A 21,578-nucleotide genomic window follows, 5' to 3' on the forward strand; every position below is an offset into this window, starting at 1 on the left:
AAACTTGTTGTGGCGATTAATATTTTTGTGGAAAACCATGGTATATAGACAGTTCCAAAGAACAGCTTTTATTTGAATTATAAATCTTTTGTAATAGTATTAATGTCTTTAATGTCATTTCTGATCACTTTAATGTCTCCTTGCTGAATAAAAAGTATTGATTTCATTAAAAACTCCAAACTTTTGAATTAGTAGAAATCTTAAAATGAATGGATGTGTTGTTCATGTGCCTACAGATATCGCCAATAAGGTGTTGCTTGCTCTTTTTACCGGTGAGATGCTGCTGAAGATGTACAGCCTGGGCCTACAGGCCTATTTCGTCTCGCTTTTTAACCGCTTCGACAGTTTTGTGGTGTGCGGTGGGATTCTGGAGACCATCCTGGTGGAGACAAAGATCATGTCACCCCTCGGCATCTCTGTGCTGCGCTGCGTACGTCTGCTCCGCATCTTCAAGATCACCAGGTATGTGTTTGAGACGTGTGTGTGTGTGTGTGTGTGTGTGTGTGTGTGTGTGTGTGTGTGTGTGTGTGTGTGTGTGTGTGTGTGTGTGTGTGTGTGTGTGTGTGTGTGTGTGTGTGTGTGTGTATATGTTTAGCTAGTTTGTATTGTATTAATATTCATTCTGACTGTCCATTCTCAGGTACTGGAACTCTCTCAGTAATCTGGTGGCGTCTCTGCTGAATTCAGTGCGTTCGATCGCGTCCCTGCTTTTGCTGCTCTTCCTGTTCATCATCATCTTCAGTCTGCTTGGAATGCAGCTCTTTGGTGGCAAGTTCAACTTCGATGAGACCCGCCGCAGCACCTTTGATAATTTCCCCCAGTCTCTCCTCACCGTCTTTCAGGTTCTGCCACAGTCTGAATCACAGCACACACACTCTCCATGTGTCATTAAACATGACCCATGTGTGACATGAATTTATTTTGTGATTGTAGATTTTAACCGGTGAGGACTGGAACTCTGTGATGTATGATGGCATCATGGCGTATGGAGGGCCCTCCTTTCCTGGCATGCTCGTCTGCATTTATTTCATCATCCTCTTCATCTGTGGAAACTGTATCCTAAAAAAACACACCTGTCTCTAATCTTATAAAACTGATAGCTCTGTTCCTGGATGTTCCTGAACTCTAAACAGACATCCTCCTGAATGTCTTCTTGGCCATTGCCGTGGACAACCTGGCAGACGCCGAGAGTCTGACATCAGCACAGAAAGAGGAAGAGGAGGAGAAAGAGAGGAAGAAGCTGGCCAGGTTCAGTGACTCAGTTCATAAAAGTGCAGTGCTTTTAGATGGTCTGAGGGCCTATAAAACCTTCCTATGAGGATTTCCTGTCTCTCGCTTAATGAGCTCATTACGGGTGTATCGGTTATGACTTCATTAGGAAATGAAGTATCATTTTACAGAAGTGTTTTTGCCCCTCTGAAGAGCTGTAAATACATGTGCTTAGTGGGACGCTTAGAGGTGCACACACACACATTTATGACGTGATTTCTGTCTTACAGAACGGCTAGTCCTGGGAAGCGCCAGAACTCTGAGAAACCACCTCTGGAGAATGAAAAGAAAGAGGAAAAGATTGAACTAAAATCCATCACTTCTGATGGAGAGACACCAACTGCCACCAAGGTCACTAGCAAGAGGCAGAGATAGAAACACAAAATAAAGCAATAATAGGAATATAGTGCACACCCTAGAGTGGAATCAAAAACATGTTAAAATCACTAATGTTCAAATTATTGCTTGGATTAATTGATAGTCCCAGTAGTCCCATTCTGAAAGCACCACACACTGCATTTATATTTGTTTCTGAATATTAAGACGGTAAAGGAGAAAGTTAATTAACATAAAAAATCTCAATGCATTGTCTATTATGTGAAAAAGAAATGAAAGAAAAAACGGACCACACAAATACGCAGGCATTTACATTTAGATGCACAGGGACTTTTTCTAATAGATAATTCTTAATTCTTATTATTATTATTATAAGTAATTTTAATTAAAATATTATTATCTAAAAGACAAATCTTTATTCTGCGCAGCGGGCGCACAGCCTAGAGTGACTTGTGTTTAAAATGGTGGTAACAACAACATGATAAATAAATGACACAAATGTTAAAATCTTTGTTTATTGTGGAAAAAATTACACATACATGAATACACAGCCATTTACAGATGCACTGGGACTTCGTAGTTGTTCATTTATTTGTAATAATTAATTCTTCTAATTAATTTTTTTTTATTAATTCCTTTTACAGTAATTTGTTGGGTAAAAAAGTATTTAGAATATTAATTTAATAATGAATAATTTTAAAATAATACTATTAATTGTATAATAATTAATATTATAACATTTTTAAAATGGTTTACTTCTCTGATTTTAGATCAACATAGATGAGTACACAGGGGAGGAGAACGAAGAGAAGAATCCATATCCTGTGAACGATTTCCCAGGTGTGTTAAAAGAAAGTGTTAAATAATATATTTATATTTTTTTTAAAAACTGCGGAAACTGACAGAAGTAATTCCACAGAAGAGCCCAGGCATGTTTTATTCAGCTCTGGGAGCACTCGATGTGAATTGTTTTTCAGTTGAGAAAAGATGATCTTCTCTTTACTGTTGATTTCCCGGCCCATGTCACCTTCACTAGATAATGTGGGTCATTAGATTGATGAAAAGACTTCTGTTGGACTGTTGAGGAATGAAGTGTCTGATGTAGTTAGTGGATTTGTTCCCCCACAAAAAAAATCTCTTTTGTCTGTTCTTTGTAGTGGTAGCGGAGGACGAGGAAGAGCCAGAGATGCCAGTAGGTCCTCGTCCACGTCCACTCTCCGACATTCAGCTGAAGGAGAAAGCCATCCCCATGCCAGAAGCCAGAGCTTTCTTTATTTTCAGCCCCAGTAACAAGTATGTAATGCACATACACACACCTATAGACCTTGATCTTCAGTGGGTTGTGTCACTCGGTATGTATTCTACAGTCCACACTCGAAAATGTCTCTCAAACCCAATTTTTACCTCTCTCTCTCTTCTGTAGGTTCAGGGTTTTGTGTCATAAGATTGTAAACCACAACGTCTTCACCAATTTAATCCTGTTCTTTATACTGCTGAGCAGCATTTCACTGGCAGCGGAGGACCCAGTGAAGAATGACTCATTCAGGAATCAGGTACACGCGAACACACACGCTGACATATACATCATATTTGTAGAGCTGCTGTTACGAGGCTTTGATATGTGCTGTCTCTTTTTCTCTGCTAGATTCTAGGCTATGCAGATTATGTGTTTACAGGAATCTTCACCATAGAGATCATATTAAAGGTAAATTTACATGTAAAGGTAAATGTGTCCCTGTTCATTTCATGCTAATAATATCTTTCCTACTATAACCTTCTCATGAGTTTCTTTCATACTCATCTAATTCCTCGCTGTCTCTCCATTTGTCTGCTCTTCCTCTCAGATGACAGCGTATGGAGCGTTCCTACATAAGGGTTCATTTTGTCGAAATTATTTTAATATTTTGGATCTGGTGGTGGTCAGTGTGTCTCTGATCTCCTCTGGAATTCAGTAAGTACTTTTTTTCCAAACTAACCAGTACTACTGCTTCTCATGTCACAAATAACCTATCCAGTGCAAACCCTTTTTAATATCTATGTCCAAACAAATTCTATTCAGTTCATGTCCAGCCTGTAACAGGAGGTAAATTGTAGAACTCAAGTGCAATTCATTGATACTCAATACAAGATCAAACGTAAAACAAAGGTTTAAAGTCCAAACATTGAACTCAAAACAGAAACGTGAACATGACGCTCACCAACAGTGGTTACAGAGAAACAATACTTGACCAGGACACATGGCAAACATGAGGGCTTCAATACACAAGACTAATGACTAGACAAGGGACACCTGTGAACACAATCAAGACAATCAACCAATGACACATTCACATGGGGAACACATGGCAGGATCACATGACTATAACAGAATCACATGACAACAGGAAACATAACTGACATGAAACATGGACCACAACCAAGAGGTGACAGCCAACCCAGTGTTGTTATTGTACTGAAACTATTAAAAATCTTTTTACTATTTTCTTTTTTACCGGTTACTATTTAAAATCAAGTTTTTGGTAACCACTCTCGAATAATGCGTCAAAATGGACGTGAAGCTATATCTCCGCAACTCTTTAGCGTATTCAGACCAAACTTGATGCATTATGACAACCATGATCTGAGGCTACCTGCACAGTTCCACCTAGTGGTCAGAAGATGACCGCTAGGTCAGATGAAGAAAAAAATGGCTATTTTTGCTTATAAATATCCAAAACTTTTCCCATATCGGCTATTTTAGGTGTAGGCCATTTATAATTTTTATGACTGCATTGGCGTTACGAAACTCAGTAAGGGCCAATCCCAATTCTACCCCTTACCCCTTCACTTACCCCTTCCCCTCTGTTTTGCGTGTGCACGTGGAGGGGTAGGGCTGTCTCGATTCTCTTTTGGTTGGAGGGGAAGGGCTAGGGGGAAGGGCCAGATAGCCCTTCAAACGAAGATTTTTCGGGACCACACTTCAAACGAAAGGGTATGAGAAGTGTCACTGCATACACCGGCTACAGACGCAAAATGGCTGCCCAAGCAAAAAATTAGACCATAAATGTAAGAATTGTTGACTTTAATAAGTATTTTAACGACAAATAATGATTTGCTTTATGTTACATTCAATCTTGTGTTCATATTTACGGTCAGTTCCTTCAAAGAAACGTTTGTAAAAAAATCTCTTCTCCCCCGAACAAAGCACACAAGCTATTAGTACGTTCAAGTCATCTCGTAAAGATCGTATTTATGAGCTGAACGCACATGAACGCCACACAATGTGGTATTTCACACAGTTTCACACAGTAAATAAATAAATAGGTCAAAATAGGACAAACATAGGTCTGTACCTCCAACGTGTTAATACAACACCACAGAAAACAAGTCCTGTGCCTCTTGGAAGTTTGTGATAAACATCGGCGCATCTCCTGTGACGTAGGCGACGACGTATACTGACGTGTAACGGTGTAGTAGTGGTGTCCCATTTCTTAGGGGAATATTTTCACCCCTACGCCTTGCCACTCTGTTTCAAGGGTCAAGGGGAAGGGGAAGGCGAAGGGTTAGGGGTAGACGAAGGGGAAAGGGGTAGAATTGGGATTGGGCCTAAGTGTCATCACCTTGCCCCTGAGGGCATGAAAGTTTGAGTTGAGACAGTGTCACCTTGTGGTCAAAAATTATAATGGAAATTGAAACGATGCCTTGGCAACTAATAAAATGATAAAAGTTGAAGTACTAAAACTGAAATAAAGATAACTTAAACTGAAAATATAAACTAGAAAGCTATATAATAGTTTACAAATAATGTTAAAATAAATAACACTGGGTCAATAAAGATGCTGTCTGTTCCAAATTTCTGGCACTAAATTCTGGCACATCCTGTGGTAGGTCTGCAAGGACATTAAATCTAAATTAATCTAAATAAATCCCGACTGTAAATGAGACCCTGTTGCTCACTTTCTAATATTGTTTTGCCTCTCTGCGCAAGATGATGTATATATTTAAATACATGTATATTTTAATATGAATTATTTTAAAACAAAACTTATGACTGTATTAATACGTTTAATCTATACATTTAAATGGTCATATCCAGACCTGTGTAATTAAGGTTAATATGGAGTTGAACGGGGAAATGCATTTCTTACCTCCCCTGTTGTCTGTGGGAATCTGGATCTCTGTATAGTGTTGTGCGTAGGTCACATGATCAGTAATTAGCCAGTCTGAACGGTGGTGCTAAACTGTGCACTGTGATTCACAGGTCAAGTGCCATTAATGTAGTGAAGATTCTCAGAGTGCTGAGGGTATTGAGGCCCCTGAGAGCAATCAACAGAGCCAAGGGCCTCAAAGTGAGTCTCTCTCTTTTTTATTCCAGAAAATTTGCACAAAAAAAACTGTTCAGATGACTCTGACCAATGCTTTCCATGTATTGTGATAGATGTGATGAACATTTATTTTAATTGAGAGCTTTATTTGCGTCCACAGCATGTGGTCCAGTGTGTGTTTGTAGCCATCCGCACCATTGGGAATATCGTCATCGTCACCTCTTTGCTGCAGTTCATGTTTGCTTGTATTGGTGTTCAACTCTTCAAGGTAAGTTCTGCTGTCTCTCAACACACACTTCGCGAACAGAGCGAACAGGTTTATACATTAAAAAATAAATTTCTCTATTGGGAACATACTTTTTTTTTCTTTCTGGAATTCTGGAACCCAGCTGTTGAGTTGTATGTGCTGTTGGCACATTAGTCAATGTGTGTGAACTAATGTTTGTTTTCTAGGGCAAATTCTACTACTGCACAGACACGTCTAAACAGACACAGGCCGATTGCAGGTAACGTCCCTGTGTCTTTGGATGCAAAGATGTACATTTACAGTTAAAAAACTGCTCAAAGCCAATTCATGCGTATGTGTGCACTGTGTGTGTGTTTGTGTTACAGGGGCTCATACATATTGTACAAGGATGGGAATGTTGGGAAGCCAGAGAAAGCTCTGCGTTCATGGGAGAATAGTGATTTCAACTTTGATGATGTCCTGCAGGGCATGATGGCTCTGTTTGCCGTGTCTACTTTTGAGGGTTGGCCAGCGTACGATACACAAACTCACGGACACTTACTCATATGCTCACAGACATACTTCACATACACTATATATACATATATCAAAGCAGCCATGGTGAGTGTGTGTGTATATATATATACACACACTCCCCAAGGCTGCATTTATTTGATCAATATTACAGTAAAGCAATTATATTGTGAAATATTATTAGAGCTTCAATTTTAATATATCTATTCAAGTGAACACATGTTTTTCAAAACAGTGATTCAAAACACTGACAGGAACTTCTCTGTCCTCCCACAGGCTCCTCTACAGAGCCATTGACTCCCATACAGAGGATGTTGGGCCGATCTACAACTACCGGGTGGTCATCTCTATATTCTTCATCATCTACATCATCATCATCGCCTTCTTCATGATGAACATATTTGTAGGTTTCGTCATTGTGACATTTCAGGAGCAGGGAGAGCAAGAGTACAAAAACTGTGAGCTGGACAAGAACCAGGTAGGCTGATGCCAATAAATCGAGTTTGGTTAAATGAATGTTTTTGAGTGTAACTCTGATTATATATGTCCATGTGTTTCTGCGTGTGTGTGTGTACAGCGTCAGTGTGTGGAATATGCCCTGAAGGCTCGCCCCCTGCGCAGGTACATCCCCAAGAACCCGTATCAGTACAAGGTTTGGTACGTGGTGAACTCCACCTACTTTGAGTACCTGATGTTCACCCTCATTCTTCTCAATACCATCTGCCTGGCCATGCAGGTCAGTACACGCAGGAACCTAACTAATGCATACAGACAAATACACAAATCCTTCTCTTATTAAAAAATAAATATATTTTCGATTCATTTTGTTGTTTGCAGCATCATGGTCAATCTCAGTCCTTCAACAAAGCCATGAATATCCTCAATATGTTGTTCACCGGCCTCTTCACTGTGGAAATGATCCTCAAACTCATCGCCTTCAAACCAAGGGTACGTCCTCACACACACCCTGCTTGTTTTTATGTATTATATATTACAAAAAAATCAATTAAGCAGTGAATTTATATTTATTGTTAGGCTTTTGTCTTTAAAATGAAATTATATATATTTTTTAAATATCAGATTTGAGATGATTAGACTATGAGCTATTCTTAATACAGATTTCCCAGCATGCATTGTTTAGTACTTTATTATCAGTGCTTTTGTGTTCTTTTGCTGTGTGCCATTTAATAACCGATTTTTGCAGCTGTCCTCCAGGCTAGATGTTTTCTGTTCATTTGCTTATGTTTTTTTATTAGTTTTGTTTTTGTTTTGTTTTGTTTTGTTTTATCAAAAATGCAGTTTATAGTGGATAACTCCTTATCACCAGAAATGTCACATTTCACTTATTTACCCTATATGGCTTTAACTATAACCACTAGCTTTGCCCCAGATGATGACTGAGATAAATGTAATGTAAAATAATAGTCTCTCTCACGCTCTTCTTCAGAAATGAGTTACATCGCCTGCCTTAAGACATAGACAGCCAGTAATTCTATCAGTTAGTGTTTAAAGAGCTTTATTTCTTGCATAACTTGGCAGCCATTTCTAGTCCGTTAAAGGTTTCCTGCCCTATTAAGCACAAATCAAATATTGCAAAGATGGTGTCAGTAGAGATGCCATCCGCTCAGAATTACTCACAGGAAGAAGCAGACGTGCTCTCAGAATTCCTCTAGCGCTATGAAAGCCATCTTTTCCCAGTATACAAGAGCATCAACACAATTCTAAAATCATTTTCCTGTGGAAATGGATATATTTAATCAGTAATTTCCTGAAAGTCTGGATGAGCTGATTTTGCTGTGCTGAATTGTGATTGGCTAACGAGCATTTGGGATGTTGACTGTGCTCATGCATCATGGGTACGGGCAGCGCTAGTTATGGTCAATTCTGCCTCTCTAACTGCCCTCTCTCACCCCTCACCCCACCTTCCCCTCGTCCTGTGTAGGGTTACTTTAGTGACCCCTGGAATGTTTTTGACTTCCTCATCGTAATTGGCAGCATTATAGACGTCATTCTGAGTGAGATCAACGTAAGTACATCGCCACCTCTCTCTCTTTCTCTCTCTCTCTCTCTCTCTTTTCCCACCTCCTTTTCTCTCTTTTGCTCTCCTGTCCATCTCTGCTGTCTTTCATTCCCCTGTGCTTCCTGCCATTCTCTGCTCCTGCTATCTCCTCCAACTCTTCATTTCCTGTTCCAATGGCAAGATGGCTTCTGTGGCAGGTCGCCCTCTGGTGGTGAGAGGTTTATTTAGGGCACACAGCGCGCAAGAAAACGAATGGTTCGAACAGGAGCGTTTTTCAGTAGGCCAGTGAAAGAGAGAGAGCGAACGTTTGTATTCATCTTCCAGGCCGTGATGTATATTTTTTTTTGCTGTAAACTAACAGTCACACCTGAACTAACCCAGGAGTCCCGGCCATTCTTTTCAGGGTGGTTTTGATGTTGTGGAGCATGACAGGTCCCAGGTCATCATGGGATTCTCTGATTTCGTTTTGATTTCTTCACACCCGTCATTTGATTTTATGATTTTTTTCCTCATGTCTTCTGTGAGTTAAATGTTCATGTGTAACTGTTTTCTTCCTTATTTTCTCCTCTCTCCTTTTCTTTTTCATTTTTTTCCGTCCAGCATTATTTTGTTGATGCATGGAACACGTTTGATGCCCTTATTGTAGTGGGTAGTGTTGTTGATATAGCCATCACAGAGGTTAACGTAAGTAATCTCTCTCTCTCAATCTGCCTGCCTGCACCCCCATAACCCTCCCACACTAACAAAGATGGAGTTGCTTTAACCCTCCACCCGCACACATAGGCATGAATGACCTTGTATAGCTCTCAGGGTGATATATTCTGGCTTCACAATCAATATTCAATCAAATTGTTTTGCCAATCAGTTACATTAAGATGGATGGTCAGTCTTATCAATGTTGCCCATAATTTTTTCTAAACAGTTTTACTGTTGAATCAATTCATAAACCTTCAAACTCATTTGGACAGAAGAGCCCAGATTCTGCTCAGGAAAACTGTTTCCCCCCCTCCATATTGGTATTAATACTTCATTTATATTGTCAACTAATTTAGATCTGGTACAGACTTGTTGTATGTGTGCAAACAACAAAAGCGAGGCCAACATTTTTCTCTTTGAATGTGGGTCCACATTCAAATGTGATTTTAAATGGGAAACTTGATGAATATCTGGTAGATTGGCTGGGTTTAACCTGATTTTTATTTATTTTTTAGAAATTTGTAGTTAAAACTCAGAGAGCACTTTATCTTTGGCATTGTTTTTTATTTACAGGTACACTGCCTTTCAAAAGTGTGGTTTGGTACTCCAGAAACAGTTCTCATTAATATCATGTGTTGGATGTTCATCATTTATTTGAAACTTTTATAACTTTATAAATGTTTTTACTTTAACAATTCAACAAGGATGCATTAAATTGGTCAAAAGTTAAAGTATTACAAAAATACTTTTTTAATACAGTTTTTTAACTGACCCCAAACTTTTGAGTGGTAGTGGTTTTATCTGTTACTATTTATTAGAAAAAGTTATGAAAATATATCCTCCATCTTCTGAGAACATCAAGCTATATGAATATGCTTGAAGGTAGATGAACATTGACTACAAGACTGCAGGTCCATGTGTTGATTTTTTTTATAACTTGAGATAAAGATTTGGGCTCTTTGATCAAAAGGAATTATTGAAGGTAGTTTATGATTGACAGCAGTTGTGCCGGAGATATACCCCTTGTTTTGCTATACACATCCATTTCAGCACTGACTGGGTTTGATTTGGTTGGAGTTTTCTCTTCATCCAGCATCTGATTTGATATAAAGGCATGACCTTTGTCCCAGCATTGTGTTTGAATTGTTTGTTTTTCCCCCCTTATTTTCCTTTGAGAAAACTCTGAGCACTTTTTTCCTCATGCTTCATTAACCCGTTAATTAATCTGATTAGTGATCTGAAATGAAACTGATGAATCCGTGCTGATAGCCAGTCCCTCCTCTCAGTGCTACAAGGAGATTAGAGTGAAACCGGACGACTCTGTTCTCCCTTAGAAAAGCGTTAATGTAACCCCTCCTCCCCCTGAGGCCGCTCTGCTCCTCTCAGTGCTTTGTCCTCCCTGCCTGTTGGAGGCGCTGTCTGATTCGCGGTGTCTGATTGGACAGAAGCGGGGGGTGGAGAGATGGGAGTGTTTGCCAGCTCTGTCTTGCTGACGATGCCACATTGCATCCTTCTCTATGAATGCCTCTTCTTTTCTGTCTCTCTGTTCTGCATTTTCCTCCCCTTTTTCAGTGTTTTTTTTCTTCTGTCTCTTCTCTCTTTCTTCTTTGGTACTCTTGTACATCCGCATAGCATTCTGTGTAGGCCTGCTCCCTGTGCCATTAGCTGTTGGCTGACTGACACGACCACAATCACTGACATTATTTGGCTAAAACGCATTTCAGAAAACTCCTATTGACCAACCAGGGGGAATCTCATGAAATGTCCTAATTATATTTTACCTAAAAAAGAAATAAAAAAAAGAAAGATATAGTAATGTTTCATTTTTTTATTTATACATATATATACATGTATAATATATATTTATAATATTATAAAGAAAATGAAGGCAATTTTTTTTTTTTTTTTTTTTTTAAGCATAAATAAAATTCAACAAATACTACCTCCAATTTATGTTTACATTAAATATGTATTTATTTAGAATTAATTAATACATCTAAAGTTTATCATTATTCTTATTATTGGGGGAAGTGGGTTTAAATGTGCATAAATTAAAAAACACATGCATAAGGCAAATACCACCATGGTTTATGTTTACGTCAAACACTAAATTTATTATTTAAAATAAATAGATCTAAAATTTGGTATTTTGATTTAGTTGATTGATTGATTGATTGATTGATTGATTGATTGATTGATTGATTGATTGATTGATTGATTGATTGATTGATTGATTGAATGGTTGAATGATTGGTTGATTGATTGCTTGATTGATTGATGCTTTTGTTTGAAAATATGAACAAGACATATATTTTTGTGAGATTCACCTAAGAACTGAAGTTATCGAGTGTCAGCCAGCCGATGGGCATGATTGTAAACTCCAGGGGGCAGCGTTTACCAGTGTGTACCAAATCTCTATACTTGTGCAATGTGAGATAATATCTGTGATATGGAGCAGTCCTCTGAAAGTGGCTCTGTGTGGAGATTTGATCATGGTAACTGTCTCACAGATGCACATTTGGAACAAGTTATACCGTTGACCCAATTCTGTAATGTGTGTGCTACATGCATGGTTGGGGTTGCCAGATCCTCTGCAGTTCTACCGCAACAACATCCGATTAAATAATCGAATTGTCCTTGCCAATAAAAACATGAAAATATAAAGACAGTCATTTCAGCCTATCGTGGCACTGCAGATGATTTAGAAATCAGTCTCTCTGCATGTAGAAATTCAACACACACCTACATACAGTCACACATACAGTCACCCACTGCATCACACACACACCGTGATAGACCTTATGAGAGATTCTTGACTCGGGTCGTGAGAGATGTCAAACCTGTGCATGTGTCTGCGTGTGTCACCAACCCATCCTCCAGTCTGCGGCTGCAGAACAGCCTATGGCTCCTCCTCACACGGACCATGTGCTGTAGCCCCTCAGCTGGCAGAAAGACAGATGTGCTATGAGACGTCTCCCCTGCGAAAGACCCAACAGATGTACCTCAAAACACACTGACGGACACTTTCCCACACATATTCCCCCCCCACACACACACACAGACAGGTGTACAGTGGGTGGTTGGCGTTGCTATAGCTTTCATCTGTCTGTCTTTCTTTAAAGCCAGCTGACCTCTCCTCCTCTCCCCCCTCCTCTGTGGTAAGACCAATGGTACGGACCAACGGTAACCAAAACCCCACCTCTCATTCCACCCCATCACCTTGTCAACCTGTCCATCACCACCTGTCATTCACCACGTGACTTCGGCATGAACGCACGTGTTCTCTCTCATCACTGTGGCATTGGGCAGGCACGTGTATATGCTGGTAGTGTGTCCATTGCCTCGACCTCTCCCCTCCCCTAGGCTGCGATGCCTGTCATTGGTGCGCTGTAGTCACATGGTCATCGCTCTCTCTGTGTGTGGTCCAGTGTCGGCCTCTGCTGGTCAGCTCTGATGTGACCGTTCACCATCTGTGTGGCAGAGCTCTGAAATAAGCTGGGGGCTTGTGAAAAGACGATTTCCTGTGCGATGTCCACATGCATGAAGCTTTTTCTCAGTTTTGCTTGATTTGTTGGATGTGTTTTTACAGGGCATGTGTGTGCAGATGTAGGTATTAGACATTTTTAGAGGTGCACTGAGTAATTTTTGTGTTGTGCTTATACTGACACCTAGTGGTATGGATGCATCAAATAATTTCAAAGTAAAATTTACCAACCAATGCCATTGAAGAAATGCGCTATTCGCAGTCATGCATAGCATGAATATTTTAAGTACTAGAGTCAGATAACAGGGGTCTTGTCAAGATTTGGTTGGTCAGGGGATTTCACAATGGCAAGAAATACAAATTCTATGAGGTCACCCTCTCCATGTAAAATAAAACCGCTTTTTAGGTGACTGATATGACTGCTGGCTTTATTCGATATAACTGTTGATTTACGTGATTATTAAAAAAAACTACAACTAATTTCTATTTGTAAAGCTATTTTAATGAGGAAACACTGAGTGCACCTTTAAAACAGCGAGCAGCAATTTTATGCATATATTTAGATATATAGAAAATGTTAAATTTTAAAGGGTGAACAAATGACTGCCCATTTCCGCCACATAAGGGAAAAAAGTCACGTAAATCCTAATTATGACATAAAAAGTTTAAATAGTGTCATAATTTTGTGTTGATCATAATTATGATTTTTTTTTATAATTTCAACTTTTTATCTCATAATTATGACTCATAATTAAAAAAAATCTGGTCATGATTAGGACTTTTGATCTCATATGACTTACTATCTCCTCATTTTTACTTTTTTGTCATAATTAGCCTATGTCATAATTATGACTTACCAAAGTATGATGGGTTTTTTTCCTCATGTGGGGGAAATGGGCTTCCATATATGATAGATGTTAAAGGACAAGATAAATGTTACGCCTGTGGTTTAGTGTCTGTGTTCTAATACCACCTGTGAAATGCAGTGATATGCTTCCATGTCAGGTTAGTGCTGTAGGGTGTGTATTATATTTGATTAGCTGGGAAGATTATTACTTCAGGGGTGTTGTGCATTGTGGTGGACATCTATAAATGCTTTGCATCCATTTGGAAAATTGTCATATTTTCATAAAGCCACCAGACATCCTATGTGTCTCTGTAGTGTGCTATTGGTGGAAGTGTTTAACATGCTGCAGTAGACATATTAAATTTGTGTGTGTGTCACCTTGAATTGTACTTGGTGGTGTACAGATGGTTGAGTGTGTTTATGTCTGTGTGCCTCCCCATGAACACTCGTATGTTTGTGTCTGTCATGCTGAAAAAGGGACTCCAAAACACTGAAGATAACGCCAGGATCTCAATCACGTTCTTTCGGCTGTTCCGCGTGATGAGGCTGGTGAAGCTCCTGTCTCGGGGAGAGGGCATTCGGACGCTTCTCTGGACGTTCATTAAATCCTTTCAGGTGAGAAGAATGAAATTAGGCTGTATCTTTTTGTGTAACTGTACTGTGGTCAGTTATACAAAAAAAGTGTTAATTGACTATAGGTCATTCAGGTTAACAAGTGAAAAGGAACAGAAAGTGGCCTTACATTTTTCTGCTATATTCCTGTATTTTGTATTTGCTTTGTATATTTAATCTTTCCCTCACTTTGTTCACAGGCTCTTCCCTATGTTGCTTTGCTGATCGTAATGCTGTTCTTCATCTATGCCGTCATTGGGATGCAGGTCAGACCCGGCTTCTTTTGCTTCACGCTCCCTCCTCTAGGAAATGACTTCATGTCTGTTATAGCTCCTGTACTTGTACATGTTGACGCTGAGTGATGTGTTTCTGACTCCACAGATGTTTGGTAAGATTGGCCTGAGGGACAACAGCCAGATCAACCGAAACAACAACTTCCAGACGTTTCCTCAGGCTGTTCTGCTGCTCTTCAGGTCAGCTAACCTTTCACTTTCGCTCTTTCACTCGTTTGACGTCTCGTTGTCACTGTGAGCTTGTGTATTTGTGTAGGTGTGCAACAGGGGAGGCATGGCAGGAAATCATGCTGGCCTGTGCTCCGAACCGCCCGTGCGAGAAGGGGTCAGAGGTCGGCAATTCCAGTGAAGACTGTGGCAGCCACTTTGCCATCATCTACTTTGTCAGCTTTTATATGCTCTGCGCCTTCCTGGTGAGTTGACATCGAGATTCCTTCCCACTAAGAAACTGTGTTATTGTACATCAGCTGTGAAATCTGCTGTGAAATCATCTCCACCAGCACGACATCAGTGTTTACCATATCCATAATAATAACAGAAGCAGCGGGTGTGATTCTGGGTTCCCCGAACACAAGATGATTCAGATCCTTGCTCTCCCACAGATCATTAACCTCTTTGTGGCCGTCATCATGGACAACTTTGACTATTTAACACGCGATTGGTCAATATTAGGGCCGCATCATCTGGATGAGTTCAAGAGGATATGGGCGGAATACGATCCTGAGGCCAAGTCAGTCACTTCCTGTTTTGCCATCTTTCACACTTCCGCTCTCTCCAATCATCTGCAGTCTCTAGATCTTATCGTGAATAATCATTGATACTAAAGTTGAGATCGGACTTCAATGTGATTGCAGGGGTCGGATAAAGCACCTGGATGTGGTGACGTTACTGCGCAGGATTCAGCCTCCCCTTGGATTTGGAAAGCTTTGTCCACATAGAGTGGCATGCAAGGTACCCAAAATCACAAAACAAAATAATTCTGCAGTGCATTATTCACATTGCTCACTTATTTTAATGCGTGCGTCTGCAGCGGCTTGTGTCCATGAACATGCCACTCAATAGCGACGGAACGGTGATGTTCAACGCTACTCTCTTTGCCCTAGTACGGACGGCTTTACGAATCAAAACTGAAGGTGTGAAAATGTCACACAATACTTATGCAGGTTATAAACACACGCATAACCCTAATACACATACTAACCTTCAACCTTCAAAACAGACAGATCTTTATCAGTCACTGCTCGTATGTGTTTGAATCAGGTAACCTGGAACAAGCGAATGAGGAACTCAGGGCCATCGTGAAGAAGATCTGGAAGAGGACGAGCATGAAGCTGCTGGATCAAGTTGTTCCCCCTGCTGGAGGTGGGTGGTGGGAAAAACGTTGAAGGTTTATGTTACGTTTATGTACACTCAGACGTTTGGTGTCGGTAAGATTTCTTTATGTTTTTGAAAGAGGTCTCTTATGCTCACCAAGGTTGCATTTATTTAACCCAAAAACATAGTTAAAACAGTAATATTGTGAAATATTATTACCATTTAAAATAACTGGTAATATGCTGCTTTGATGAATAGAAAATTCAAAACAACAGCCTTTACCTGAAGATCTTTTGTAATAATGTAAAAGTCACTTTTGATCAGTTTAATGCATCTTTGCTGAATAAAATAAAAATAAAAATCTATCTTACCCCAAACTTGTAAACTAAATAATAAAAATAAATAATAAAAAGAACTTCGAAATGCTGTTGAGTGTATTTCAAGAGCTTAAACTGATATATGTATTATTAACTAAAAGGAAAATACAGGAAGCAACATAACCACCTAGCACAACAAGCTAAACCTGAGTGTGTGTTACCTTGCCCAACAGATGATGAAGTAACAGTGGGGAAGTTCTATGCCACGTTCCTGATTCAGGAATACTTCAGGAAATTTAAGAAGCGCAAGGAACAGGGCCTGGTGGCCAAAATCCCCCCAAAGACTGCTCTTTCACTGCAGGTGGGTACAGAAGACCACATGCACACTTTCACCTGCTACAACTGACAAGTGTGTTTTTGTTAGTATATGAATCTGCGTGTGTTCTGACCAGGCTGGCCTGCGTACACTGCATGATATGGGTCCTGAGATCAGAAGAGCGATATCAGGAGACCTGACCGTGGAGGAGGAATTGGAGAGAGCCATGAAAGAAACCGTGTGTACTGCTTCTGAGGATGATATCTTCAGGGTAAAGGTCTGATATTGCCTCTTTATTTCCTCTCCTCTCTGCTCACATCATCGCTTCTGCTGCCGGAGCTTCTGCCCACTTGCATGCGACCATCAGCCGGATCTTCAAACCAGAGGCCTTTTCTGGCTGTGAAGGGTTGCTGTGGCAGAGCTGCTTGTTTAGATTCATTGCTCACCACTGGGGGCCTTGAAATCTTTTTTCCATTTGTTATTTAGTACAACAAAATCATTATGTTCATATTAAGTCCATAAACGTTTCCAATTTTACAAGCTTCAGAAGTCATTAATGAGCAGCGCTTTGCCCTCGTCATACAGATCAGAGTTTTACAGGAAAATCCAAATAACTCTATTAAGAATGATTCATCTGGATTTAGTCATCAGTGATGTTGAAGTACATTTGTAGACGGTTTAGAAAATCAAAAACATCACTGCTGTCTGAATGTAAGTGCAGAGTGAACAGAGGAAGTGGAAAGTGTGTGTGTGTGTGTGTGTGTGGCTTCATTTACCTGGTATTAACATTTGTGTTGAGTAATCCGGATCAGATATTGACATCACTAAATAAAGCTGAAAGCGTGTTACTGTACAAATCAAGAAACTGTAGAAATCTAAACAAATGTAATGAGTTTAATAATAGTAATAACATAAAGTTAATTATATCATTTAATGAAGTATATATATAATATTATTGAGAATGTTATGCCCTAAGATATTTTTATATATATATATATGTTGAGATCAAAAGAAAATTAAGTTACAGAAAAGTTACAGTAAAAACAGAAAACAACGTCCAAACAAACTTATCCATTCAAACATGTACTTGCACAAGACGTCATGACTTACACTAACATGTGATGTATGTAGTCCCTCCGCTCGACGAAATCTACTGAAAAATCCCTGAAGATGTTAATACCAGGTGTGAACAGGGTCGGGATGATCAGGTTTGTGTAAATGTGACCACTCATGCTCGCATATTTGTCTTTGCAGCGGTCTGGGGGCCTCTTCGGTAACCACGTCAACTACTATAACCAGAGTGATGGTCACGACTCCTTCCCACAATCCTTCACAACACAGCGGCCATTGCACATCAGTAAATCCGGGAGTCCCGGCGAGGCAGAATCTCCCTCTCATCAGAAGCTCGTCGACTCCACCTTCACTCCGAGCAGTTACTCTTCCTCAGGATCCAACGCAAACATCAACAACGCCAACAACACAGCCATCGGACACCGGTATCCCAAACCTACCGTCAGCACAGTGGACGGACAAACGGGGCCTCCCCTCACCACCGTCCCACTGCCACGGCCCACATGGTGCTTTCCTAATAAGAGGTAGGATGACATATGCTTTCTGTACTAGAAAGCAGATGTGTGAGTTAGTGGGGAGATTTTCAGGTTTGTCAGAATATGGTTCCTGATTGTGGTTTGTCTCACCCCTGATTGTCTCTGATGTGAACCAGGAGCTGTTTCTATGACTCTTTCATGCGGTACGTTCCTCTCGCAGAGACCGAGAGAGACCTCATCTCTTTGGAGGGCTGGTGTATGCTCTGTCCATACTGGGGTGGATCTGAAGCTAAATGTGTGCAACACACACTCTGTGTGTTGAAAGATCCACTCTATGCATAACTTTATCTAGCAGGATCTGTGAGCAGCTTTCCTGATTGGCTGACAGCTGAATGTGCATGTGCTAGGCCAGCGGATTTCAACTGGTTTTCCTTCTGAACCCAGATTTCATGCTCTCAGTGATGGGGAAATTCACCCAAACCTGGGGATGTGAAACAACATGTTCATGTTCAGCAAGTTAAATTACTTCATTATTTCTAAAATTACTTAATCTTAAATCAAAATTGAAATAAAAAGCTAATTCAAAATATTAATATAGTATTTAATGACACTGCTGACAGATGAATTTGTTCCAAAATACTGTATTTGTTTGAATATTTGAATGTAGACCCTTTGACATCAACATAACATATAGGTTAAGGCTATTTATTTTGTAATATAAAACTGTTGCCTATTTATCATAACTAAGCATGTTTGTATGGTTGTTGCATTGTTTTCTCCTGCTATCAGAACTTGCGACCCACCAGTTGAAAACCGCTCTGCTCGGCCATGTTAGGCGTTTGTGTTAAAGCTCATCCTGCTGGTCATTTCCAGGCTGCACTGCAGGGGCTCTTCATTTCGACCAAAAATACAAAAGCATCAATTTCACAAGCAGCTCTGCCTTCAAGCTATTAAACAGGAAGTTCAGTACTACATGTTTTCAGCACAATCCCAAAACCAGGATTTACAGTTATTTCTGTTAGTGGAGCTCCAGTCTTTATGAAGTGCCCCTTGACAAAAAAAAATGTCTCCTTTTAAATGTAGTATCATAAGGTTTCCATGCAAAATTAACATCAGTGCTTCTGTAATGTAACACAATCAGTTAAAACTGTGCAATGCGGTTTGTTACAGCAGTGCTTCAGCCAAAACAAACCGTAAGCTGCTGCAATGGATTGTGTTCACATTATATCAGCCTTATGAGAGCTTGAGAGAGTTACTGCTGTTATCTGTAAAGTTATAGGGGAGGTTTCCTCACTTTCTGAAGAGCAGATGATAAAGATGCGCAACATGCTTATAGTTCACCTGTGTGTGTTGGTGTGTCTTGTGTAGCTCTGATTCCAGTGACAGCCGTCTCCCTATAATACGTCGAGAGGAAGCGTCTACAGATGAGACGTACGATGAAACATTTCTAGATGAGAGAGATCAGGCCATGCTCTCAATGGACATGTAAGACTTCAATATTCTGTGTTTACCTAAATTAATATCAGAACATTTAATACAACAATAAGCCACAGGAGGGTGTGCGATACAGTGATGCATGACCTCGGGTAGCTTATTGCCTTCTATAAAATGACAAATCTGGTACAAAGACGCAATATTTCATAGAAGGAATAGAAAACCAGTTATTTTAAATTGTAATATTTCACAATTGCTGTTTTACTGTATTTTTGATCAAATAAATGCAGCCTTGGTGCAACATACAGTAAGAGACTTCTTTCAAAAACATAAAAATCTTACTGACCCCAAACTTTACTAAATATAATTTCTTATTCTTTATTTTGGGGTGAAATTTGACAGTTTCGTGAGATTCAGCCTCCTAGAAAGAATAATAATTGGTTATTTCGAGTCCAGTTCATACATTCTTCTAACTATAATTAACTTAGCAACTACATGTCTACTAACTCTCATTAGACTATTAGTAGACTGTTAGGTTTGGGTTAGTAGAATAAGCTGACATGTAGTTGCAAAGTTACTTCTAGTCAGTAGAATGTCTGTTGAGGGACCATCTAAATAAAGAGTTAGCAGATAGTCTACTAATACTCAGTAAAGGTATTAGTTAGTCGATGCAGATGCAGAGATACTTATAGTCAACAGAATGTCTAAAAGTGGACCATCGAAATGAAGTATTACCTAATATATTAATATTCTGAATGTGTGTGTGCTGGGTGCAGGCTGGAATTTCAGGACGAAGAGAGCAAGCAGTTGGCTCCCATGGTGGAGGCGGATGTAGAGGAGGAGAGGAGGCTGTGGCAGTCTCCACGGCGCCGGGCCTTTCTCTGCCCCACTGCACTGGGTAAATACACACACATGCATTACAGTTCATTTGATTCCGTACAATCTTTAGTTTTGCTTCAGATGTGATGCTGAAGTTAAATGCATATTTACTTTTTAACACAGGTCGACGGTCTTCCTTTCACTTGGAGTGTCTGAGAAAACATAACAGACCTGATGTTTCTCAGAAGACAGCACTACCACTGCACCTAGTGCATCATCAGGTGAGCTTATCCACACACATGCTTCACAAAGGCTTTTTAAAAAATCCTTTTCACTCATTCATCATCTTGTTTTCAAAGGCTCTGGCTGTGGCGGGGTTAAGTCCCTTGCTGAGACGGAGTCATTCTCCGACGCTGTTCACGCGTCTGTGTTCCACACCTCCTGCGAGTCCCAGCGGCCGCGGCGGGCCATGCTACCAGCCCGTTCCTTCTCTGCGGTTGGAGGGCAGCGGATCGTACGAGAAACTCAACAGCAGCATGCCGTCTGTGAACTGCAGCTCGTGGTACAGCGACAGTAACGGCAACCACAGGAGGAGCGTGCAGAGGACGCAGCGACCCGTGTCCCTCACGGTTCCTCCGGTCTCGCGCAGAGACTCCACATCCCTGGCACACGGGAGCGCCGGCAGCCTTGTGGAGGCGGTAAGATGCATTTTCCCTCACTTTATGCAAGACTTTACTGGCAAAACCATTATAGTTTTGAAAGCCAATGGTAAATCTTAAAATTGTGGGTTGTTTTGGTTCCAAGCCCTATTTACATCTGGCATCAAGATGCATTTTGGTCGATCGGATCACAAGTGGGCAACGCTACATACATGTGTAAACGGGGTCTAAAATGCTTTGAGCTTGTCCTCTTTTGACAACTTCTAGAGGTAGTCGAAAACACATTAGACCGGATTACTTTTGTAGTAAACGCTCGTGGTCAATGCGTCCGGACAACCACACTCTCCGCCTACGGACCCATAACGTGTAAACATGGGAAGCACGCTAGCCAGACGGGATTTAAACTTTGTTGACTGAAGAAGACCCAAGTTTGGTTTGAAGATGAAAAAAAAAAAAACGTACCAAGCACAATGTTCCCTTACCATTCCTGATTTCTAGCAGTATGTTTTCCCGTCATCTTCGGTTGCGTTCATATCTAAATTGTGAGCTTA

General features: G+C 40.3%; 1 protein-coding gene across 1 annotated transcript in view; it reads left to right on the forward strand.

Moving 5' to 3' along the window:
- The window catches only part of cacna1c (calcium channel, voltage-dependent, L type, alpha 1C subunit), a gene marked incomplete at its 3' end in the record, with an annotated part of 124,115 nt that overhangs the window by 101,443 nt on the left and 1,094 nt on the right, over positions 1-21,578 (forward strand). Inside the window, exons 13-45 of the mRNA XM_079622157.1 lie at positions 237-462; positions 641-842; positions 934-1,054; positions 1,134-1,248; positions 1,500-1,620; positions 2,376-2,445; positions 2,763-2,898; positions 3,029-3,158; positions 3,251-3,310; positions 3,450-3,556; positions 5,846-5,933; positions 6,070-6,177; positions 6,363-6,415; positions 6,522-6,668; positions 6,946-7,147; positions 7,247-7,405; positions 7,507-7,617; positions 8,612-8,695; positions 14,194-14,331; positions 14,529-14,594; positions 14,710-14,801; positions 14,878-15,034; positions 15,224-15,351; positions 15,476-15,572; positions 15,652-15,754; positions 15,882-15,983; positions 16,486-16,613; positions 16,705-16,839; positions 17,823-18,163; positions 19,484-19,600; positions 20,326-20,447; positions 20,552-20,649; positions 20,728-21,066. Of these exons, the coding sequence (XP_079478283.1) occupies positions 237-462; positions 641-842; positions 934-1,054; positions 1,134-1,248; positions 1,500-1,620; positions 2,376-2,445; positions 2,763-2,898; positions 3,029-3,158; positions 3,251-3,310; positions 3,450-3,556; positions 5,846-5,933; positions 6,070-6,177; positions 6,363-6,415; positions 6,522-6,668; positions 6,946-7,147; positions 7,247-7,405; positions 7,507-7,617; positions 8,612-8,695; positions 14,194-14,331; positions 14,529-14,594; positions 14,710-14,801; positions 14,878-15,034; positions 15,224-15,351; positions 15,476-15,572; positions 15,652-15,754; positions 15,882-15,983; positions 16,486-16,613; positions 16,705-16,839; positions 17,823-18,163; positions 19,484-19,600; positions 20,326-20,447; positions 20,552-20,649; positions 20,728-21,066 (4,403 nt within the window). The remainder of the gene's footprint in view (positions 1-236; positions 463-640; positions 843-933; positions 1,055-1,133; positions 1,249-1,499; positions 1,621-2,375; positions 2,446-2,762; positions 2,899-3,028; positions 3,159-3,250; positions 3,311-3,449; positions 3,557-5,845; positions 5,934-6,069; positions 6,178-6,362; positions 6,416-6,521; positions 6,669-6,945; positions 7,148-7,246; positions 7,406-7,506; positions 7,618-8,611; positions 8,696-14,193; positions 14,332-14,528; positions 14,595-14,709; positions 14,802-14,877; positions 15,035-15,223; positions 15,352-15,475; positions 15,573-15,651; positions 15,755-15,881; positions 15,984-16,485; positions 16,614-16,704; positions 16,840-17,822; positions 18,164-19,483; positions 19,601-20,325; positions 20,448-20,551; positions 20,650-20,727; positions 21,067-21,578) is intronic.

This window comes from Phoxinus phoxinus (assembly GCF_949152265.1).
Source record: "Phoxinus phoxinus genome assembly, chromosome: 9".
Classification (NCBI taxonomy): Eukaryota; Metazoa; Chordata; class Actinopteri; order Cypriniformes; family Leuciscidae; genus Phoxinus; species Phoxinus phoxinus.